We start from the raw sequence: 24,457 nt of genomic DNA on the forward strand, positions 1-24,457 counted from the left end.
TGTTCCTCAGCCAGCTCTGTTGAGTTGAGGTGCAGGAATTCTGGGATTAGATTTATTTGGGGGAAGAACGTTTGTCTGATCCCTGAGTGTTTCTCACAGCGCAGTTGAAAGTACATCTCTGTCTCTATTTCTCCCAGCTGGCAGTGGGAGCACAGCCTGTTCTTTCTGGGCAGCCAGGTCTGTCTTTGTTGCCCAGTTACTATGGCCAGATTGTGGTCACTCATATGGCCTCTTTCTGGCCAGTGATCATGAGGCGATGGGTAAGTGGGGTTGGTGTATCCAACTGCATGCAGATGACCAGGTGTCACAGTCCTCTGTCCCTCCTTCCTGTGTCCTTCATCTGTCCTCGCTGGCCCAGAGGTCCAGTCCCAACCTGGTCAGCACCCGCACACTGTCTCACGCGTCGGCTCTGATCGTGTGGTAACCAACGGGTGTCCAGGCGAACTGCATCACTTAATCTGTGCAGATTGTCGTCTGCTGTCCAGTTTGCGCTAGGGTCAAACCCTGACAAAACACATATGTGTAACTTAAGTAAACAACCCCCCCAAACCGCTCTCCTACAACAACTTTTGTCACCCCGCGGCAACCGCAGTATCAAAGAAAAAACTCTGTGGTATTAAAGGTGTCGCATGATTTGTACAAGCAGGGAAACGGCACAATAAATCCAGGTTTTCTCGGAACTGATGAGGACCCAGTCACAATACGTGATGTTTTGGTTGCGGGTGTTTGTGTAAAAACAAAACCCGGTCTGGCCTGAGAAGTAGCCAGGCAACGCGCTGAAGACAATCCACGCCACGGGATACAAACGGTGAGCGATTCACGCGTGGGTTGCGGTGTCAAACGGCATCCTTCCTCGGCGACGTCTGTTGTTGCTGCTGTGTGAAGTAAATGTTGTCATTGTCCCAGCGTTAGGCAGAGCCATCAGCGCTGCCAGAGTTATTTTCTCCTGTGGCCATGACTGACTCCGGCTGCTTCTGCGGACCCTTCGTGCAGCGCTGTAGTATTTTCTTACTTCTGTTGCCGAACAAGCGCCGTATCAATTCAGTATCCCCCCCGATACCCATGAAAGTCTTTCCACCATCCGCGTGATTTTTTTCATCATCCACATACAGTATATATGACGCATATGTAACAGATAAGGACAAAACATGCCCTTGCGTGCCTTCTTTGGGGCTCACCTGTCTTGTGTAGAGATGAAGTAAACCTTCATTCCGGTCATTTTTTACATTACTCAAATCACGACCAAAAACGTCCCCGTCGATATCATTAGTTTTTAGAAAGTTATGCGGAGCGCATTTCGGAAGGGAATACACAAGATTGGTGTATCCACGGGTTGCCGAATTGGATACGACATCTGTGTCACGGCTTCAAAGAGGCTACACGACGCTATGAAAGATTCATATTAGTTTATGACTGTTCAATACACAGACGTAAAAAAGTAAATATATGCGCAATAATACAGAATGTTTATCATAGAAGTGTTCGTAGTATGTTTTAGGGATAGAGTCGGGTTTTGACTTGAGATGTCATTGGAAATACTTCTTGACCGGACTTGTCTTATGGAAACAAAGATGTTATAAAGCGCCGTGAGAGGCATTATATGTTGCCTCTGTGAAGATGTAACTATCTTATTTATTTTTTTTTGTCTTCCAGCCTATATAATCAGGGTTTTAGGACTTTTTCTCCCTGTTACAGTCTAGAGCTACTCGGCTCTGGTAATGTCTGAGTGCCCTCTCTGAGTTAAGAATTGTGCGCCACAGGCCTTGAAACTATTAACCCAGCGAACATCGCAGCGCCTCAAGGTGGTAACATGGGTTAGTGTTTTAAGCCGTAATGATAGTTTTCGGAAGACTGAGTAGGGAGTTATGTATGCGAAAGTTGTAAACGTCACCGTCTGCCTTGCAGTTTACGGAACATTTCCATTTACCACGGGATTTAAATTTAATTTGCAAGCATAATATAGAGTACATCACATTATCCAGCTTCAATAACACGAACAATGTGGTCAGCAATAACGGCGTTTGGGGAAGGGAACCGCAACTAAATGTCGCAAGAAATTGAAAATGGGAATCATTTCCAGTATCCGTAGTAACGGTGCAGCGTATCAAAGACAAAGAGTTGCAAAATATTTTAAAATGTTTGTTTTTTTTTTACCCCTCAATGAAATTAGCCTAATCAATAATGGTGATGATCGTACCTTTATAAAACAGAGATGTAGTTCATGAACACTCCACTAAAAATGTTTCCATTATAAAAACATCAAGTGACTTTGAGATACTTTGTACGATCTCCGTTGGGAGTCGGCAGCTCCAGTACTACAAAACTGGTTCTCCCAACTCGTCAAATATCTCTACTAAAACTTCCAAACACCCCTTTCCTAAATCTTTTAATAATAATAATGTAACGCTTACGGCCGACAGGCACTGTGTAAGAGCCGGCGTACCAGAGCAGGTGATGTCACCGCCCTTCCCTGTGATAGCAGGACCACAGCTACTGGGCTGGGGAGAGATCTCTCTTTGGCTCACGGGGCTAGGTCGCTGCAGAGAGACGAAGGAGTCCCGGGTTCGAGCCCCGGACGGTGCCGGGGCCGAACAGATGCGGCAAGGGCGCCCGCCTGAGCCCCCGTTGCGTTACAATAATATTAATAATTGCTTACACTTATATAGCGCTTTTCTGGACACTCCTCAAAGCGCTTTACAGGTAATGGGGACTCCCCTCCACCACCACCAATGTGCAGCATCCACCCATGTAATATTCAGTACATGATACAGCATCAGAAGGGCTGCGTTCTGCACGGTCATGCATGAAAATGAAAACTGACTTCCTTACAGATTGCATCTGCAAAAAGAAGTCAGATGGGGAGGATTAAAACTCTGAGATCTCTTTGCCAAACCGTGGACCAGGACCTCGCAGATGAACGGGCAAAACAGCTCAGAAGGGCGTCTGCGACGCAAACGTAGAAATCAAGATCGCTAAACGAACCGAGAGCTCGTTCCTGGCCTGTTGTAGTATGTGTCCTAACTTGTGTTTAAATGTTCATGAAAGTTGCGTTTTTATTTCTGGAAATAATTATGGAAAACAGATGAAGATTGATTTTTTTTAAAAAAAGCACACAAGAAAAACACACGCCGCGCCTTTAAATGCAGGATCCAAGCTTGACCCCGAGACTGCAGCAACACGACTTGTTTACAACACAGCGACACCGAACTTGACAAAGGGAGGAGGGTGCAGAATGCCCTTTCCCTGTTTCTATTGGTCGTCAAAATTCCTTCTGTCTTTCTATTGGTTTTCAGTTTTCCATCTTCCTCTCATTGGCTGTTGTTAGCAAGCGTGTCAAAGGAATTGAAGTCCGGGTGCCATTGTGGCTCAAACAGTGAAGGAGTGAGTCGTTTGTCCGCTGTCGGAGATTTCGGATCCAAAATGGTGATAAAAATGAAAGAGTTCCACAAAATAAGATGTGCTTCTTGACGAATCTTCCTCTGGACTGATACGGTGTAACGCCGAGATGGTGTCACATGACTCGCACAGAGCCCAGCTGCCCAATTCCAATATGGTGGCCAGCTTGGCAGGCTTAAGTTTCTCGTTGATTAATTTGTTCCTCTGCGGGTTGGGGTTCGGCGCCTGCAGCCAACAAGCTCCGCGGGTGTTGGGGCTGAGGCTGGAGGACCCGGGGGCGCTGGTGTTCATGCGCCACCGGGTCATAACAGCACATTACGGAGCTACTTTCCAGCTGAGGCTCTTCGGGTCTTACCTGCTTAATGAGACCTGGCCGTGGGTTGCGTTCGCGGAGGAAGCAGAAGGGGAGGATGGCGGTGCCACCGACCCGTGCAAAGACGAGAGCGGACGGAGCTCGGCTCTCTTTCAACTCCGGGGGCCATTTCTAGAGGCCGAGGAGCACAGCGCCCTAATAACCGTGCAGGCTGCAGAAAGCAGCAGCATCTCCGGTGAGCACGCCAGGAGTTCTTATCATCGCTTGTGCGCCCGGGACGGCGTCAGATGGGTTACGGCTGGCCAGGATAGGCTGGTTCTAGCAGACGACCCGCAGCCCGATTTCATCCCGGTCTGGGGTTTGGCTTTGGCCATCGTCCTCCTGCTCTTCGCCTGCGCCCTGTTCCAGATTCTGAAGCTGAGCCTGCTGGGGCTGGACCCGCTGGAACTGTACGTGCTGCACACCTGCGGGTCCGAGCGGGAGAAGAAAACGGCGAAGCGGCTGGAGCCCCTGCGCCGGCGGGGTAACTTTCTCCTGTGCTCGCTGCTCTTTCTGTGCGCCCTGGGCTACTCCGCTCTCGGCGTGCTCTTCTACCGAGCCCTGGGCGCCCTGCTCCCCGCCGTCTTCCTCTGCGGGCTCCTGGTGTTCGTCATCAGCGGGCTGCTGCCTCACGTTCTGTGCTCCGGCTGCGGGTTCCAGCTGGCCCCGGGGGTGGCGTGGCTGGGGCAGGCGTGCATGGTCCTGACCTGCCCGCTGTCCTGCCCCCTGGGGCTCCTGCTGGACCTGGCACTGGGCAGGGACGTCAGCTCGTGCCACGTGCGGGAGAAGGTCATGGAGATGATGAGGACCAGCGACCCCTACAACGAGTTCGTGAAGGAGGAGTTCAGCCGGGGGGCGCTGCGGACCAAGACGGTGGAGGACATCCTGACGCCCCTGAAGGACTGCTTCATGCTGTCCTCCGGCGCTGTGCTGGACTTCAACACCATGTCCGAGATCATGCAGAGCGGCTACACCCGGGTGCCCATCTACGAGGACGAGCGCTCCAACATCGTGGACATCCTGTACCTCAAGGACCTGGCCCTGGTGGACCCGGAGGACCGCACGCCCATGAGCACCATCACCAAGTTCTACAACCACCCGCTGCACTTCGTCTTCAACGACACCAAGCTGGACGCCATGCTGGAGGAGTTCAAGAAAGGTAGGGTTGCCGCTGTGCACCCTCTGGGTCCGCCCGCCCGGCGCCCCCTGCAGTCTGGGAGGGCAGCAGCAAGGTAGAATCCGGGCCAGCCAGCCAACGCCAAGGCCTCGAGGACAGAGTGGCGGGGATTGAAACTCTCTAGCGTGGACCCCGGGCAGTAGCGTAGGCACTCAGAAGGCCTGTCCGCCTTGTGTCCAGTAAGCGCAGTGAGCAGGTTGCATCACCAGGCTTCACTCGTGCAGCACAGTGGTGAGAGTTGCAGAACTATCTGGCTGCCAGCTGAGGGGGGGTCACAGGTGCAGCCTGTCTGATTCAGGTCTGATCCCTGTGGGTCACTCCTCCCCCCTTTGAGATTGTGATGGAGAATGAATGGGGTTCAGGCCCGACTCGGGAGCGGAACCTCGTAGAACGTTACGATCGCACGCCACAGCCACTAACTCCCACTCTGCCTAGTCTACTGATTGGGCCAGGATAGCGATTGCTTGCTCTTGTAACCATGCTAGACCTTCCTTGGAGGATGTCTGTCAAGTAATCGTGGGACTCCTGCCTTAGGGGGTGGCACGGTGCGCAGCGCTGGGGCCCTGGGTTCCACTTCTGGGTTGCTGTCTGCGTGGAGTTTGTATGTCCCCCTCAAACTGGTCTTGGGGGTTTTCTCCAGGTGCTCTGGTTTCCTCTCGCAGTCCAAAGACATACTGGTAGATTCATTGGCTTCTGGGAAGATTGACCCTGGTGTGAGTGTGTGTGCCCTGTGATGGACTGGTGTCCTGTCCAGGGAGTATCCTGCCTTGTGCCCATTGCTTGCTGGGATAGACTTTGGCTCCCCCTTGACCCTGTATAGGATAAAGTGGTTAGAAAATGTGTGGATTGTTGTGCAGAGTTTAGGTCATTGCTGTATGGTTTTACCTTTGCTGAAGTCTGTGTTTTTACTATACAGTATGTTGATCTATGAAGGCCAACATTAAGATCCGTTTGTCCCCTCACGGGCAGTTTTTGCTGTTGATGAGAACGGATGCTCAGTCTGTGGTTTTACTAGTATTCACCATGTTGTGCTTTTCAGTAATTTGTTTGAAAAATATCAATGTCAAAATCTGTTCTTAATGAGCTGGCACTGTGCAATCGATTCATACCTTGCAGGCGCTGCTGGTCTAGAGTTTCAACGACAGGTGTCGATCGCTGCCCCTTACAGAGCTGCTGAAGCTCCTCTCAGAGTGCCAGCAGTGCCTGTGCTGTAGGATGCCAGAGCAGTGGGTCTGAGAGCTAGAGGGTTTTGGATCTGAGGTGCAGGTGCAGTTCAAACACTCTCTGCAGCAGGAGAGAGGGCAAGAACACGATGGTCTTGGAGCAGTGCGGTTCACTTCAGTGCTTTAGGAGCAGCGGGCTGTGGTGCAGACTGAGCTGAGAAAAGAAATGCAGACTGTCGGAGTGCACAAGAGGCTGGCGTTTGTAGAGTACCCCGAGCCGCAGGAAAGGCTGGGCTCTCCCCTACAGAATGGGATCCCTACTGCAACTGGTAACTGCAGAGCAGTGAGTCTTCCAACAGTGCCCAGACCCTGTTATTCTCCAGGCCCACCAGCTTTTCTGCATTTCATTCTGCCTCAGCTTTTAACTCCACAGATAATCATCTTCTTAAACAGATCAGGTTCACTGTTTGGTGATTACTGAAGGGGAACCTATAAACTAAGATGGACTCTGTTCAAGACCAGGAACACTTCAAGAACAGTTCAGGGGCTCTAGTCCACTCAGATAATCCTGGAGCTTTAAAACTCTGCTCTTGGGAAGCGGTTTCTTGCAAGGCATTCACTTTGTCTCTGCTCGTGTAAGCTCAGTGATTAACTGTGAACAGTGAAGTACCGTTTTACTAGTACGGGCAGTGATATTAATATTGCATCTCCGGCAGGGCAAAAATGCTCGTCATTCCATGAGAACAAAATAAAAAAGCAGGAGTTTTTAAATGCACGTATGTCTATGTTTTTCTGGGGTAGTGCAAGAGAGAGACATACCCTCATTATTAGCAGGCCTAGGCTCTTACTGGCAGCCAGGGTTGGATTGGCAATCTGTGGTGAGCAGCCCCAGTTGGCACAGGGGAGGAATTAATTGCCAGCTTAGCCCAAATATTTCTGTTGGGCTGGATTGCCCCCCACACACACTGCCCTCCCCTCATCTCCTTTCTCGCCCTCCAGCCCCGGGGCAAAGTCATTTTTAATGAGTGGTGCGCTAATCCAGCTCCGACACAGCAGAGACCGCGCTGGATGTCTCCGGCACAGAGCCGGTTGCCGGGGTGGCGCCGAGCCTCCTGGTTGACCTGGGTACAGCGCGATTAGAGCTGGGTCCCTCAGCGGGAGGACTGACCTCGTTCTGGGCTGTGAGAGAAACAGCAATGCGGCCTTAATCTTCTCTTTTTTAACATGTACAGTTTTTGTACATCAGGGAATTTCAAACACACATTTACAGATGTCAGGCGAGTTAAACCCAAATAGGTGTACCTCTTCATATTCTTATTCTTAATACTACTACTACTAATAATACTGATATCCTTACACTTGTATAGCGTTTTTCTGGGAACCCACTCAAACTTTACAGGTAATGGGGACTCCCCTCCACCACCACCAATGTGCAGCACCACCTGGATGATGCAACGGCAGCCATAGTGCGCCAGAACGCTCCCCACACACCAGCTAACAGTGGGGAGGAGAACAGAGTGATGAAGCCACTTTAGAGTTGAGAATTATTAGGAGGCCATGATTGGTAAAGGCCAGGGGGAAATATGACCAGGAGACTGGTGTCAACACCCCTGCTCTGTGGGATTTTTAATGACCACAGAGTGTCAGGACCTTGGTTTTGCAACTCATTGAAAGGACTGGGCCTTTTTTTAACAGTATAGTGTCCCCGTCTCTATACTGGGGCATTAGGACCCACACAGACTGCAGGGTGAGCGCCCTCTACTGGCCCCACTAGCACCTTTTCCAGCAGCAACCTTAGCCTTTCCCAGGAGGTCTCCCATCCAGGTACTGGCCAGGCTCAACCCTGCTGAGCTGCAGTGGGTTGCCAGTTGTGAGTTGCAGGGTGATATAGCTTAATCAAATATACAAGAGAAGGAAGACTTATGGTGTTGCATATGTGTCCTAAGATTGGTTTTCCTGTTTAAATGTCCAGACCATTTATTTTTATTCTTCTAGGATAAGGTTATATGAGCCTTTGCCCCAGCGGTCTTGTTCCTTGCGATTTGCCGGTTGTGTCTGAGGAGTGTGTGTGTGTGTTCACGTTATTCTTGATTTCTCTCTCTCAGGTAAATCCCACCTGGCCATAGTCCAGAAGGTGAACAACGAGGGGGAAGGAGACCCCTTTTATGAGGTGCTGGGGCTGGTCACACTGGAGGACGTCATTGAGGAGATCATCAAGTCCGAGATCCTGGAGGAGTCCGATGGATACGGTGAGTGCCGGGGCAGAGCTCACTTCAGTCGGCTGCTCCGATCCGTTCCCTGACCCCCCACACGCAGCCGTTTCCTTCTGCACGGTGCCAGGGCCCTGTCTCGAGCTCCTGAAAACCTGGAGCGGCTCAGACTGCACTGCAGTGGGAGCTGGGCTTTCTCCCTTTTTATTGGTGGTCTTTTTCTCTCTCCCTGTCTTGGTGCACCTTCATGTATCCCCCACCCTGCCTCCTTGTTGTTCTCTCCCTCTTACTGAGTCCCTGTTTTCTCTTCCACACAGTGGATATGAAGGTGAAACGCCCCCCCTTGCCCGTGGAGCTGCCCCTCGCCGGCCCCCGGGAGGACTTCTCTCTGTTCAAGGTCCCCGAGGGAGACCTGAAGGTCCGCACCTCTCCCCAGCTGCTCCTGGCCACCCACCGCTTCCTGTCCCGAGGCAAGACCGCCCTGTCACTGTACCCCCGTGTGTCTGTCCCCTTTAATTTTGCACAGTACCTGCTAGTGATTGTGGACCTGTTTATGGTACTATATCTGTGCTGGTTAATGTACCAGTTGTTGTGCATAGTGCCTATCTCAGTGTATGTGGATGAATCTGTTTATGGTCATATATCTATGCCCAGTGGCTGGTGTATACACCAGTCTCTGTGCCTATCTCAGTATGGCAGTGAGTCTGTTTATGGTTCTGTGTCTGTGCCTGTGTACGTGCCAGTCTCTGTGCCCAGTGCCCACCTCGGTGTATGTGTAACTGTAATGGTCTGTAAAGCATCTTATGTGTATGTGTGTGTGTGTGTGTGTGTGTGTTTGTGTCTCCTGGCACAGAGGTGGAGCACTTCAGTCCCCTGCGGATGTCGGAGAAGGTCCTGCTGCACCTGCTCAAACACCCCAGCGTCAACCAGGAGGTGAAGTTCGACCCCAGCAACCGGCTCGGCGCTGACCACTACCTGTACACCCGCAACCACCCTGTCGACTACTTCATCCTGCTGCTGCAGGTACGGGCACGGGCGGGGCGAGGCGCTGTGCTTACAGCCACGTGGAGCAGGGGGAACACTGACGGCCATGTTGCATTCTCCTTATCCCTTACACTTTCCTAGCCTAGTCCTGGAGAGCTCCAGTCCAGTTATTCTTCTGCGTCACCCTGTATCTCTTGATATTAGGAATTGATTTGGAACATGTTTTAAGCAATTGATCAATTATGCAAGTTATCATTCAATAAAAAAGATAATTGGTTTTGAGGGGTAAAGGATTTTATGATTTTTGATTCAAATCTCTAAATGATGTAATTGAACACAACACCTGCTTAATTGATTAGTTAAATCGTTTCAGTCCTTTTAGAATTTGGACATTTCTAGACATATAAAACCTGTTGAACTGGAGCTCTGCAACACCAGAGTAGGACTCCCTGCATTAAATGTAACTCAGATAGTTTGTCTTGCCAGAAAATAGACTGCCTTTTGTCTGAAGCAGACCATTAACTTGGTAATCAATTTAAACTCTTCAAAGTTCTGCCTCAATACCTCAAACAACACATATAAATAATGTATTTTCCTATAGCTTTTAGGTTATATTTGTAAAGTTTGCACTGCATTTACTGTTTTCTCAGAGGAGAAACGCACTTTCAGCATTGTGAGGTGCAGCGAATGGTGAAGCTCTGAACAGTTCCAAGGTCTCAGCTCATTTTGCGCAGGTTCTGTCAGGGGGAGAGGAGGGGGCGGAGAGGCAGACGTTCTCATTCAGGGGAGCTGGAGGGAGAGAGGAAGAGATGGATGTGTGTGCTGTGGAGGGGGAGAGAGAAGGAGAACGCTTATATCTCTCCAAGTTAATGTGGAAGTGCGGTGAGTGAGGGACAGGCAGGGAGAGAGGTCCAGAAAGGAGTAGAGTTTGTTTGTCGCTGTGCAGGGCCGCGTGGAGGTGGAGATCGGGAAGGAGGGACTGAAGTTTGAGAATGGAGCCTTCACGTACTACGGTGTCTCTGCCCTCACGGCGCCCTCGTCAGGTAGGACCTCGAATCTCGGGCATGGTGTGATCAGGGGATCGCTGAAGTTTTCATTGTGCACCCTGGCATGTCTGTGTTCCTGGCATTCATTAAAAGGATGAGGCGCGCAGAATTTGCAGCTGATCTGTGTGTGCCTTTCTTGATGCAGAAAATTCCGAAAGAATAGGCTAAATGCCAGGTCCCAAAAATTGAAATGAAAATTTGTCATCTTGGTGCCCTCCACAGCCGAAATGTGTTTCTTTTCTTCTCTTTTCAGCATGGAATAGACCTTTTCTTGTTCCTTATTTTCAGTTATGCCGAGAGACGTATCCTGGTGTTGCCATATTGAGAGAACTGTATTTCTGGCAGCTTGTTTCAGCTTTTCAAATGGAGCACAGGGCCTTACAAAACTGATTCAAATCCCTGTCCGCTCTTACAAGCGCTGTGCCTAATTACTGTCCTTCTGCTCTCCTGTGTTGGCGTCTTCAGTGCACCAGTCCCCAGTCTCCACCCAGCGACATAACCCCAAGGACCCCTTTGAGCTGGGGGATACCAGTCCATCCAGCTACTGTCCAGACTACACTGTGCGTGCTCTGACTGACCTGCAGTTCATCAGGGTAAGAGCTTTCCGCAGTTCCATTCCCCACATGCAATCAGGCACATTCTCATAAGAAGGACTGGGATAGGAATAGGCCATTATGGCTAGCTTTGCTGCTTGTCTTGGTGCAAACCTGTTTTATAAGCACTAAGAAAGGATTGAATCCTCTATGCAGGTTGGCTGAAGGTCTTCTGTCACTCAAAGGCCTGTGCATCAGTAATGTCTCATCTCCTGTTAAAGAATCTGTATCTCTTGCTTGATGATATCATCTGGTTACCTCCTCCCTTCATCTGGAAAATGTGCCTCTTCCTTTCGTTCCGGACTCACAGATGTGCAGGAACACACTGTCGGATACTTGGCACACGCCCACGTTCACATGTCTTGCCATCCCCACCCTCTCCCCCAGGTGACCCGGATGCAGTATCTCAATGCCCTTATGGCATCCCGGATCAGCACAGCAGCCCCGCCCCCCGAGCTCCCTGAGATAAAGATTGTCCCCAACAGCCAGACCAAGCTACTCAACGAGAAGAACACCAACCCAGGTATGAGGAGGGAAGAGGTGTTGGGCTCATAACTAAAGAAGACCTTTTTGGGGATAATACTACCTGGGCAAGATCTGAATTCTGAGGCTGTTGAGCTTGGACCTGGAAACTGCAGGGTGCTTGTTTATAATAGTAATCTGAAACCCCCTAGCTGCGGAGCAGTGTACAACTCTTAGGCTGCAGCCCTTTACAAGTTGTCTATCTGCTTTCCTCTTTCTGCAGCTTAACTTAAACTGTTTTTTTCTCTTTCTTCTCTCCCTTCTTTTTTTCTCTGCTTCCCTTTATCTCCTGCCTTTCTCTGCCTTCTAGAGTTTCATGTCAGCTGTTCATTTTTTGACACAATTGAGAACTACAGTTAATGTGCCTTGCATGAGGTAAATACACCCCTGTCCCATTCCAGTCCTGCACAGGGCTTTTAATACACGAGACACTGGTTCTCTAGCAGCTAGGTAGTACAGCACTAGCATGTTATAACTTGTATATTGCAACATAGGACAATATTGCTTCTCTTAACTGAGCTTTTTAGCTCTTTCTAAACTCTTACTGGCAGAGTCTAGTACTATGTTACTCCATTTATTTTCCCTTCCAGTGGTAGCAGATGAACAGGGATTATTATTGATGCTACTAGTGCTGAAACCAGTGAATGTAGTATCTGTCATAATTTAATTGATTCTGTCAGTGAAAGAAACTGGAGTTCTGCCATGCTGTTAATGTAATCCGTACACAGTCACAGTGCGCAATACCACAGTTAAAGTTTCCTGACAGGCATGTAACAAGTCAGTTCTTTTACCACTGATGGAAAAACCTCCCCTCAGCAGATTAGTACTTTGGGTTCATAACACTTTGTCCTGAAGTGTGAGGCCGTGACAGTGTCAGGAGAGAGCCACACTCCAGTGGCAGGGCTGCAGACAACAGAAATGCACAGTCATAATAAACATAATACACCAGACCGTTCAGTCATATGTATAAACAAATAAAGTCTCTTTAGGGAAATTAATTGTTCTTTTTATCCAACTTATAAAGATGTTCATGATATTACATACTATGCAGCCAAAAAAACCCTACACATTTTTTAACTGGTTTTGTGACTTCATAACTCCAAAACCTGAACTTTCTACACTTTTTGTAGTGTCACTTGTCAGTGATGGGACCTGCTGTCACCTGAGGCTGAGCTTCTGTTGGCTTTGAAAGGCTACAGCAGTGAGAGAGCAAAGTGTGGTGCTATGTTTAGTGGAAGCTGTGAGTCTTTCTGTACAGAGGCAGCATCTAGAGCCATATGTGTGTGTAAAGCAGCATTTTGACTCCTCTGAGAAGGTACTGGTATGTGCTGCTCAGCAGGGCAGTGTGCCAGCTGTGTGATACTCTCTAGGTCCTCCTGCTCCCACTAGGTTAACCTCTTTTTTGGACTCTGCAGGCAGAAGCAAAAGTAGAGAGAAAACCATGGATCACTGAAGAGGAAAACCATGGATAGAGCAAAAACACACCCTGTGGGACTGAGCTTGTCTTTCAAATTATGTTTAAAATTCTATTGGATTTTCTGTTTAAAACATTGTCATTTTTTAACTGAGCCACAAATAAGATGCTGTAGCAGGCTGCAAGCAGGAAAGGCAAACTTCCTACAGTGCTTTTTTTTTTCTTTTAAAATGAGTTTTACAAGACCATCCGTCTCTCCTCTGCCCACCATGGCTGTTTCCACAGCCTGAGATTATTGCCTTTTCTTCGGTGTCAGCATGCTCGTCATCTAAGAAACCTGCGTTCACCAGGCAGAAGATGCACTCCTGGTCCACTAGAGGGAGTCTGTGAGACCCACATCCACAGCGAGATGGCAAATCTGAAGTGAACAACAGCACAAGGTTAAATACTTAAACTGTGCATTTGTCTGTCCCCTGGATAATGAAATCCTTTCCAGCCATGAACCAGCAGTCGTCTAGTCCAACAGCCCATTTAACTGAGAATGAATCACTGAACTGGTGTGGAAGGAGTAAGCTGGCGAAGGTTTAGGAAGCAGTATTAGATATGCCCATGGCTCAGGTGCTGCACACATGAAAGAGCATTCAGATTGGTTTGTGTCCAGTGCAGCCTGTCTCTGCGTTTATGCGTGGGTCTGGCTAGTGGGATAGGGGGCCACAAGGCCATTCTGAAAGTCCACAGCGTCGGGGGCTGTGATTGGCGGAGAGGGGGTTCATGGTTCAGGAACGGACTGCACTCTGATGGAGGCTTGTGAAAGCTCTGTCCAGGGGTCAGGTATGGGCCCCCACAGGTCGTCAGCAGGCCTAGTGTGGCCAGGTTTGTGTGGGCCAGTGCCCACTAAAGGCAGTGCCAAAGCACCTCTGAGCTCGTGCGGCCAGAGTGGCTTTTTTAACCTGTATTTATAGAAGTTATGTATTTGTTTATTTATATTAAAGTCATATATCTCCAGGCTGATTCCATCACCCAATCTCATGTCCCTGGAGCCTTCAGAGAGGCAGGCAGGCTTGGTCCAGCTGAGTTGTTTGGGAATTTGCACAAAGATGGAATTGCTTTTTTTTTAAATGACGTATTTCCAAGCATAAATGTCTTGTTTGATAGTATTGTACAGCCCCTTTTCAAATTTCAGATATTTGCAGCAGCGATGGATAAGTCTGTAATGTGACACTAAATCATCCCCACTAGATCTTGAAAATGTTTTTGTTCCTTTTCCTTTTAATATTGGTGTTGGTGGCAGCGGTGGTGAGCTCTCCGGCCGTCCCCACTGCACTGCACGCAAAGCTGGCAACACTACAGGAGCTGAGGGCTCCAGACTCTCCGTTCACCATGGTTTTGCCCTGCAGAGTCTGCCCCTGTCACCTCTCTCACCTTCTGTCACCCGGTGCTTGGTTTGGCCATTCCTTTTTAAAACTGCGGCGCTTTGCACAAAACAGCCAAAGAAACCTGCAGCAAGGAGCTAATCTATTTTACCCTGCTAGTTCATGCACACACACGCGATCTTGATTGCAGTTGATTTGCTACCTTACCTCCTTCAAAGCAGAGGCAAGATGCATCCCACCACACGCAGGTGTCTTAGCAAAGCGGTTGGCGTTTTTACGATTGTGAAAGGCGTGCGCTCTAGAGACGTGCACAGGTGCGACTGGGACAAGGGGAGAAGTCATGTCTATGCCTCAACCTAGCGCGGGCAGAACTCATTTCTAGTACGTGGATGAGGAGGTGTCAGACCCCGGTCATGCTTTTACGTCGTGCATAGACGTGCCAGAGCTCGTTTCACTGGGTAATTCCCATTCCTGGCCCTGGTGACCCCCCCCACACCTGCTGGTTTTTGTTCCAGTTACACCCCTTCATTGACTTTATAATAGTAAGGTTCATTTGAACTGTTTGTTTCAATCTGGTGCTTTAACCACTGTATTTTGTAAGTGAACTAAAATCCCAAACTTGCGCCTAGAAACAAAATGCAAATATTCCAACGATGCAACTTCTTAGATCGATTAAGGCTTCAGTTCCCTAATGAAGGCGGAATGGAATGAAAACCAGGTGTGTGGGTCTCAGGACAGGGAACTCACTGGAGAAGCTTTCCAGAAAGCATTGGCTGCACTTTTTACTCGTTTGAAGCCTTATGGGTCAAGTTTAACTTCCCAGCCAGCATTCCTGCTGTTGATGTTGCCGTTTTTGTTTTTGCTGTAGGTGGGGCGCCCCATGTCCTGGTGAGGTGGGGGTCGGGGGGGTGTGTGAGTGTGGGGAAAGGTGCACAGTCTACTGACGCTCGGCTGGTCGTGTTGCCCCCTCTTCTCTGTGCACGTAACTTTAGCCAGTATTGTGGTCAGCTGGAAAGTACCCCCAGATTGATTTCAGGTATCACAAGTGATGTTTTTTTTTTCCAAATAACAATGAACAATGTGTACTAAGAGAAATTGATTCCGAGTAAATATTTTTCAGCTGTTATAAATATATTGTACTGTTTGCTGTAAGTAAGTGCATTTATATTGTAATAATGGAATGTATGTACATTTCAAAGGAGAAATCATTACCTGTGCTATTATACTGGACAGTAGAGTGGGTGGTGTATGGGGTGGGGTAAAGATTATATATTATATATGCACATCTATATATACAGTATAAAAAGGAAAGTAATAGTAATAACTTGTTTTTCAGGTACAAGAATATAATAGTGTTACCAGGGAAATAAAGCTTAGTTGTAATTTTTAAGACCTTTGTCTGTCTGTCTTGCATGTTGGTTCTGTGCCTTATTGTCCGTGGAGCGCTGACCTCTTCATGAGGGGATGTGGAAAGGTGTAACACTGGTACTGCAGTCCGTGTCTGTGAACATGATAAACAGTTCAATTCTTGGTGGCAGTAGTACCAATGTCTTCGGTGTTGGTCACACGTTAGTGTTTGGAGTGGGTCCAAGAAACTCAGACCCTCACAGCTTGATCATAGCACATTAGACACAACGGACCCTACTGATAGCAAGAAAAAAACATGAAAGATCAGAAGTTGAATGTGTTTTATGTTAGGAATTTCTCTTTTCTTTTGCTAAGTAGTTTTTTTTATTTCCACTTTTTGGTTTTGAGAATAGTTTTTTTTTATTACAGGTTTCTTTCTTTGTTTAGCAAAAGGCTGATGTAAAGACAGTGCACTTGACTTGATAAGAGGCAGTGACCAGTGTCCCCTGAGGTTTACCCTCAACTTTGTTTTAAAGCGACAGCAGTACAGTGAAATGTCCACATTATTTTTGTAGTTAATTCAGACATTAATACTTGGAAAATCTAAAACGTTCGAATTCAATGAAGTGATAAATATAATTCATATAGAAATAAGAAAGGCCAAAATGAAGTCAAAAGACTATTTGGCTCTTCTAGCTAGTAGTTGATTTTCAATTTCAAAAGCATCTGGATAATCTGTTCCACACTCCTGCAACTCTTTGTATACCGACAAGACTTCTATTCTCTTAAATGCACTTCCTGTTAATCTCAACTTGTCTAACTGTTTACCCTGAAGACGTTGTGGTTTGGATGGCCTTTATTAATGCAAAAATTGTGAATACTTTGTCTCATTACCCCAGAGTCTTGGATATTCAAGATTGAAGAGGTATAGTTCATTTGAAATGTCTACGGAGGCCGTTCTTTTAACCTTTCCCAGGTTAACAGTTAAAAAAAAATGAGCTTATACTGATGCATAGTAGCATTGCAGTATCATTCTTCATTTAACTGCTGCACGTGTAACTAGGGCGGCATGCTGGTGCAGTGGTTAGCATTGCTGTCTTGCTTATAGTTTGATTGGTTTCCTGGGAAATCAGCGATGGGGCGAGTGTGTGCATGCCTGTGTCCGCCCTGCAATGGACTGGCATCCTGTCCAGGGTCTACCCTGCCTTGTGCCCGTTGCTTGCTAGGATAGGCTCCGGTTCTCTCTCAGGTGACCCTGAATTGAATGAATTGGTTAGAAAATGGATGAATGGTCCGACATGTAACTATATACCCTAACAAGGTGTTTGACTCCTAGCATCTCCTAACATACAATGATCATGTTACCAACACAAGCGACAAATAACACCAGTCCTACATGTGATTACCAATACAGATGAGGTAATTGAATAAAACTGTGAGACTCCGTGGTGTGTGAGAAAACTCTGTGTATAACAGGCCTGCTGTGGGGTTTCCTCTTGTCTTCTCTAGACTTGAAATGCATTTCTCAATAAGCTCTCTGAGTGGTGTAGACGTTGTGGAAACTTCAACAAGAATCTAATGCTGACCTTCAAAAGAAAGGTCTCCCTCATGCTGTTGTTAACAGAAGCCATTTTCCACAGCTGCCAGTGGGCTGGTTTAGTAACATCAAAGCAGCTTTTTAGGGTGTGCAAATCTTTTTCACACTTGGCCTCGTGTGTCTGTGTGTTTTTCCACACAGTGTGCATCTTCTGTGAGACTTGAGAAAAATAAATTACCCACCATTTTTTTTAGGAAGAGGCAGCAGAGCTTCAGGTGAGGGCGGAGTTGGGTTTAAGGTACCTGGTATGTGAGGTAGGTGTTATCTGAAGAAGGGAAAGTTGCCTAATTAGAGTAGGTGGAAATCTGACCTGAAACAAGTAAATTTTAAACAGAAACCTGTTGTATGTGACGTTTCATTAATAACTGAAATGCTACAATCATTATAATAATGTTCTCAGAAATGGATATTGTGCTGTGTGTGGAAGTATCTTGTATAGTTCTAACGCACATGTAGTGATCACGGTAATAACAGTGTGATCAGAGCTGTACCGGGCCTATAAAACTATAAAACTGCTTGGATTCAGAGCACCATGGGGGGGGGCACCTTGTGTGTGTTTTCTTTGGTATTCTCTGGAAAATGGCCTTTATCATGACAAATTAGAACTCATTTCAGACCTTGATGGAACTGCGCTGTGATTTCTTGCATCGCTACAAGTATGGGGAGTGAATGCGGCATGTTGTTCATTCATCTCGCAGTGCAGCTGAGCCCCGCTCATATACAGAGGCTTCACTCCTTTGTGGGCAGTAACTCGTGTGTAATAGCTCACTCATTGGTGAGCGTCTGGGTTTCTGAAGTGGTTAATGTATGACCTCAGATGCTTTTCGGAAGTAGAGGAGTGTTAAGTTTGGGTGATTGGCATCGGTATCACAGGGTGCTGAGGCTCAGCCTAGTGGATGTTTTCCTGTAAAGATTGTAAAGACTTTGAAATCTTGAGCTCTGGAGTGAAAACATTGTGGGGTTTTGGAGGTTTAGTGTCTAGGCTGTATTGCTGCTTTTATATTTTTAGGGGTGGATGTACCACCCTGTTGTGATGTATTTTGTTTTGTACGATCAGACTCCCTTTACTTTCCTGACTCAATCTTCATCATTCTAAAAGGAGCCTTTTATTCCGAGAAGAGTGTACTTGAGATCCTATAGCACAGGACACAGTCGATGTTACTGTTTTTCCGGTTAAAAGTTAAGTCGTTTTTTATTAACCCATTTCAATCACTTTTTTCTCGGTAGACTGATAGGGCAGGTCCAATGTACGTTCATGGGTTATCATATATTTCTGGACTGTATCACTATAACTTTTTTTAACAAAAGCCTTTTGCTTTACAGCAAGAATATTGAGGCTTAATCTGTTAAACAGCTTCACCAGTGCTTTACAATACAGAAACTGAAACTTATTATTTTTTAAAAAGGTTCTAAATGAACTATGTATGTCATTGTACAGCAAAAGAGTGAGTGGCCTATCAGCCAAATATAGGATTTTTTTCTAAAACTTACACAGGACCCACAACACTAAGAAATACATAGAGAAAAAAAAATCACCACAGTTAGTTTCTTTCTTTATTCATTTTTGTAAATGATTTTAGCTGGTGTACAGGGAAAAGTATCTATACATATCTTCATTTCAGATTGAATCTGATTAAAAGGCTCATTTTTTTTTCCATAACAATAAAAAAAGAAATTAAAACAAGTTAAAATACCTACAAAGCCTCTATTCCATAGGTTTCAGGCATTCCTCATGACCCTAGACTCTTAATAGCTAAGTTGCTAGGTACAGCCATAACATAACTCTAGTCCTGGATAGCAAGTAATAGTGCATAGGCATTCTAATTAAATATATTTTATATATTTATATATATATTAAAAACTTTTTTCTGTGCATGTGCGCAGATGCATTCCTTAGTATAGAGTAATATGCTATTGCGTTAATATACCTTTAAACCATTCTACAGGAGTATATTGTTCTCTAGTTTTTGCAACAGTTAATATTTTTGCATGTACTTTTTATTTTTGATGGAACTTTCTATTAACAAAAAAAATCCCGGGAGCCCTCTACCCCTTTCTTCCGTCTTTCAAAAACTGACACATTGCTTCAGGGCTGTGATGTTTCGCAATAACGAAAATGCTCAGCTTAACAACAGGAACAAGAGATTGTGCTATCTCACGCAATACCGTAAAAGCAAAACCCCTCTCACTCCTTTAATTTAGTTGTAGTGTTGAAAAGCAGTTTCAGCACATAACAGTTTGTCCTTATAGCTGCAGTTTAAGAGCAGAACTCAAATATCCACATTTTGCTTGCCCAGTACAAGAGTAATGGACACTAGGTGGAAGTTGTCAGCATCATGGCGTACCTGCTGAGAGAACTGGTAACCAGAAAGCCAGGCAACCGCCCCAGCATGCCCCACTGCCTTCAAGTGACCAGTTACAGCCCAGGTACTGGTCAGCGATTGGCTGAAGGCCAGACTGTAGCCCAAGGCTCTCAAACTCCAACCCTCAAGGATGCTCAGTTATAGTCTTCAAGTATCTACTGGAGCCGAACACATTTTTTGTCAGGCAATTTGAAATAGATTTTCCCTGAAACTGGAGAGGTTTATGACTTCTTCGTTTCGATATATTTGGTGTCAGCAAACAAGTGGAGAGTTAGGGAAACGTATTCAGAGCAGGGAAGTGCAATCTTGCTTCCTAGAACACTTTTCCAGTTGAAAAGGAGCTGGGCTTGTGGCTCTAATATTATACGTGGAAGGAAAATAAAAAATGGTGAACACATCCATGCTTGGGCAATGCATCCCTGGTATTCGGTTATTTAGAAGACATCTGGACCCAACTTTCTCAATTTTACTTCATGATAATGGCAGTGAGGTGGCATCTGTCCATGCCCTTCTCAATCTGCTGTGCCACACTGCCCAGTGGTGTAAAAAGATTGTGTGTTGGTACAACAGTCCCTCCTCTGTGCACAAGCACCTCCTCAAACAACACAAACATTTGCCACTCAGCCATTACAATCTACATTCTTGCATACAGCAAAATATTTTTAGGATATAAAAAAAAACTTTCTTAGCATGGTGCACCTTTCACATTCTTTTGCAAATTGCTGTATCGGCATCTTGCCTAGCTATGGAATTAATCAGAGATGATGAATCTGTTGCTTTGGATTTGCAAAAAAAAAGGATGCTTTTGGGAAGAGTATTCAAAGAGATGTATAAGATAATGAAATAAACAAGTGCCTTAGACCCCCCCACCTTAAAAATCAGCCACCTCCTGTGTGGCCTGCGTATTGGGAAGTGCTCTTGTAAAAGATCTGATTGCAATGCTTGTGAAGTGTTAGACACCACTGTAAAGGATGTGAGGGCTTGAAAAGAGCAGATCAGACCACTTGTCCCCGAACACAACAGGAACCAAAATACTTCTACCTGAACTAGTTCCGAGAGAGTTTCCGTAAGAAAATATTTTTTTTAAAATCTCCACACTTTTGAAATTGGACATACTTAGATATTGCACGCTCCTAACAATGCGAATTGCTAATAGCACAGTATTGCAAGCTTAACTTTGCTGTAACAGGAAAAGAAAGAAGCAAAGCGTCCATTTCTAGTCATTTCCACACCTCAGTTCTTCTGGTTGGCTCCCTTGCATCACTAACTGGCCTCTGCCAGCTTCCCGCAGGGACGATGTCACGCAGCTGCGGGAGAGGCCGGGGTCTGCCGCGCTGCTCAGGAGTACACCAGAGGAGCGCTGGGCCCCAGGAGGAGGCAGGCCTGTGCAAGCGGGCTCAGCTCCCCTTAAAGGAATTAAAAAAAATCAGAACAGTGTCTTTCTCCACCGAAGCCCTGACTCTGCGTCGGTAATGGAAGCTCAAGTATGTGTGCAGTGCTGGGGTTCGCCCCTCCTCCACCCCCCCCCCAAGATTATTGCTGTGGCAGAAAGAGCCGGGCTGACTTCTCACATGTGCGACACCCCAAAGAGAGAACGTGGGGAGAGAGGGTGGCTAGATTTGCACGTCCCTCTTAATCCCCTGCCCCCCCTCCTTCCCTCACAAAATACAGATGGGGGGTTCAAGGCTCTTGTAGTGTGCCCAGGGAGGGGGGTACAGCCTCTTGAGTATTCACAGTAAAGGGGTCAGTATAGTCAGTGATCACAGTGCTTGGTTGCTTTCTTTCGCTGTTACCAGCTGACTCCTGAGTCTACGCTGAGAGTCGCCTCCCTAAGGCACCCCCCGCCCCCCCCCGCACCTCCCACCTTTTCTTTTCCAAGTCCGCCCCCTAGAGTTGACTGCCTTGAATTAGATTCGGCTCCTCGGGGTGGAAGGTGCTGTTTGCATAAAGAAATGAACTGATGGCCCCTGTTGTGCCCTCTCATTGCAGAAGAACTCCCTACACAAGCGCTGGCTCAAACCTTCCCACTTGTGTAGAGTACTTGTAGAGTATTTTTTTTTTAGACCATTTTGCACCTGTCTTCACGACTGGAGCTCTGGGAACAACGACAGCCAGGGACTGACACATGGCCCTTGAGCTTCGCTGTGGAGGATGCCAGGCTGAGTGTTGCCATGGCGATAGCCTAGGCCCTCCTTCCCAGCAGACCTCTCCCTCACCCGCTGCACCGGTGGTTCCTGCTGACACTCCCCTACTGTCTCTCTGATACAGCTATTAAAGCAGGGATAGCTGGAGGCGGCCCAGTCCGGCTCGCTGCTGTGAAGGTCGAATGACGCTCTTCCTCCCTGCTCTTCAGGTAACGACCGAGAACCACAACTGCTCCCAGTCGGATCCGCGGCCACATTCCTTCGAGCTTGCCCCCATCCAGCCAGAGGATGAGGAGTGAAGCCAGCCATTCATTTAGACCTTCTCTAAGAACTACCGCTACCCCTAAGTGAGACATTAATTAGCTGGCCTTTGCAGGTGGTTGCCAAGGGGAATGAAGCACCAGCATCACCCTGCTGTCCAGAGCCTAGAAGGGGGAGTTGTGCACCGAATTCGGGCCAACAGTTCAAGCCTCCAGTCGACTGGGTCTCTGGGAACTGTTGTCAGGTCCCGCCGACCTGTGTCTGGGGTGAGGGGGTGTCGGCTGGCACGCACAGAGAGGCAGCTGTCCTCCTGGCTCAGCAGAGCAGCTCCCGACTGCGAGCTGGGAAGATATTGGAAACATACGGCCCGTATCCTCAGAAAGCATGTGGCGACCAGCGTAAAGGGCTCCGTACCCCGACCGGTGAGCACTTCAATAACCCAATAGTGTCCGACGGTAAAGGAGGAGGTAACACAAAACAGTAACACAAGCCCGACACAAATTCTCATACCAGAACAGAGGAAAAAGATAAAACACAAAACAACAACTGAAAAAAAATATAATACCAAGCCAGCAGCATCAGAGCAGAATGTTACACACACACACACATTCACATATAATATAGTGCATATATTTTGTACAAGAATGGTCTTTTCTCTTAAGAGCGCTGGCTGGGAAACACAGTAAGCTGAAACAGGGGGACAAAGTACACGCAAGCAACAGTGTGGGCACTGCTGGGCCGAGACTCGGAGTGCCCTGCTATAGGGGCGTCTGATTGCTTTATTATGCAATCGTCTGAAAGTCTCCCCCTCCTCGTTTCAAAGGGCCCTAACTCCATTACTCCTCCCCCAAATCTCCTGCACACCCCCACAACCCCTCCTTCCCAGTCCCCTCACCCTCGGTCATTAGGGTAGTAACAGATCATGCTTTGGCAGTCAGTCATGCTGATACAGATTACAGGAAGCTCTCTTTTGTTTTTTGATTTTTTTTTTTAAGAAATCATGCCTCTAGCCTAGTTTAAAAAAAACGTAACAAAACTACAGTTAGAATCCCATTGTATGTTTTTCTCCTCCATCATCTTTTGCTGTTGCTGCTGTTCATCATGTTAGTTTCAGTTTGTGTCACTGTTATCTTGATTTCTCCATTTCTGTGGTGGTGTTCTTCATGTCCCATGTCATGACTCTGTGTGTGATGGTCTGGGTGTAGATGTGAGATCCTAAAAGAGAGAAGAAAGAAGAGAATCACTTTGCCTGAATTTCCAGTTTTTGTTTCTTCTGTGCAGTGGGTCTAGACTGTGCAGCAAGGTGATTTCATTAAGATAATACACACGCACATACAGACCCATATACCCTATTGCAGGGGTGTCCAACCCCGGTCACAGAGAGCCCCAATGTGCTTATTCTTATACATCACCTCATGTCACCTGTTATTTAAATATTAGGAAGAGTAGATGAAGCCATTTATGAATTAAGCAAGTAATTAATTGATAAACTGGGGCTCTGTGGGCCCAGGGCTGGAGCACCCTGCTCAGGGGTTGTTACCGACTGGGCAGCTGCTAGGAATCAAAATTCCAAACTAGGTTCTCAAGTAGAAGAAAGCATACGAGAGTAAGAAGAGAGCCAGTTCAGTAGAGGAATATATATAGAAACCAGAAGACCACTGGACTAGTATATCTTGTGTTATGCAGGAATGAGTCCGAGAGGCCCTGTCCAGATTGGGTTACCTTTCCAGAACCTATACAGTCTGCCATTCCCCCTCATCAGTATAGGAGGAGGGAGCAAAGATCTCCCAGTGTGCCTGGAGTGTCTGTCAAGTCACATGCCATACACAGTGCTCAAAGGAGAAGCTTTGATTATTCCAATTGGGCTGGCCATGTTTTCCTTTTCAATGCAGAAACCCAATTAGATTTTTTTCAATGTGCCATACCATAAAGGTATAAAGGTATTCATGGCCATGTGCCATAAAGGATTGCTATCCAGTGCCATAAAATATTACTGTATGACATGTAAATTAAAACCCAATAAATAAGAGATGCATTTTCCTTGGTGTCAGCAATGGGAAGAATACAAAAATACAGCCGGAGAAGCAGTTTACTGTTCCACTGCCCAGGAGCCTTCGGTCATGATTGCTAACTTGATGACACCTGCGTTTAGATTTTATACGTTCTTTTAGAAAGTCATGATAAATGTAAAAATCTTGCATAACACAAAGTATGTGTAATTCACCAGATTTGAGCACAAAAAAAGTCTACGACCACACAAAGCAAAAAATACAGTGCAAGCTCATTTGAAATTAGACTCAATTGCAGTAGATTAGGTCCCCATAAAAATGAACAGAAAGCATGCAACACAAAAAGAATTCAAGAAAAAGTAGGTGTGATGTTCTGTGCTGGCTTGAGTAAGAATGGAGTGCTGCTATTTGGTTGCAAAGGAAGAGAGCTTCATTATTGTATTAATGAGTAGACATCGTAGTATGTCTGTTGCTCTCTGATCCCCCATTCCAGCTAAGATAACTCA

The 24,457-nt window shown here is 46.9% G+C and overlaps 2 protein-coding genes across 10 annotated transcripts in view; one reads left to right on the forward strand and one right to left on the reverse strand.

Annotated features, from left to right (window-relative positions):
- Nucleotides 1–3,081: 3,081 nt before the first annotated feature.
- On the forward strand, nucleotides 3,082–15,620 carry LOC102683359 (metal transporter CNNM3). 2 transcript variants are annotated; one of them, XM_015340396.2, is made up of 9 exons: nucleotides 3,082–4,907; nucleotides 8,194–8,337; nucleotides 8,616–8,768; nucleotides 9,152–9,321; nucleotides 10,229–10,325; nucleotides 10,794–10,921; nucleotides 11,309–11,444; nucleotides 11,754–11,818; nucleotides 12,859–15,620. In XM_015340396.2, exons 1-8 carry the CDS (start codon nucleotides 3,506–3,508, stop codon nucleotides 11,801–11,803), a joined length of 2,280 nt encoding a protein of 759 aa, XP_015195882.2. In that variant the 5' UTR covers nucleotides 3,082–3,505; the 3' UTR covers nucleotides 11,804–11,818; nucleotides 12,859–15,620. The 2 variants fall into 2 exon arrangements, with proteins under 2 accessions (XP_015195882.2, XP_015195889.2); XM_015340403.2 differs by lacking the exon at nucleotides 11,754–11,818 and having other exon boundaries at nucleotides 3,085–4,907.
- A 3,094-nt stretch (nucleotides 15,621–18,714) lies between these two features.
- The window catches only part of ank1a (ankyrin 1, erythrocytic a), a 148,416-nt gene continuing 142,673 nt past the window's right edge, over nucleotides 18,715–24,457 (reverse strand). For all 8 annotated transcript variants that reach the window (XM_069182234.1, XM_069182229.1, XM_069182251.1 and 5 more), the window contains one exon: nucleotides 18,715–23,157. In XM_069182234.1, the coding sequence (XP_069038335.1) occupies nucleotides 23,116–23,157 (42 nt within the window). In that variant the 3' untranslated portion in view covers nucleotides 18,715–23,115. The remainder of the gene's footprint in view (nucleotides 23,158–24,457) is intronic.

Source organism: Lepisosteus oculatus, chromosome 2 (genome assembly GCF_040954835.1).
Source record: "Lepisosteus oculatus isolate fLepOcu1 chromosome 2, fLepOcu1.hap2, whole genome shotgun sequence".
NCBI lineage: Eukaryota > Metazoa > Chordata > Actinopteri > Semionotiformes > Lepisosteidae > Lepisosteus > Lepisosteus oculatus.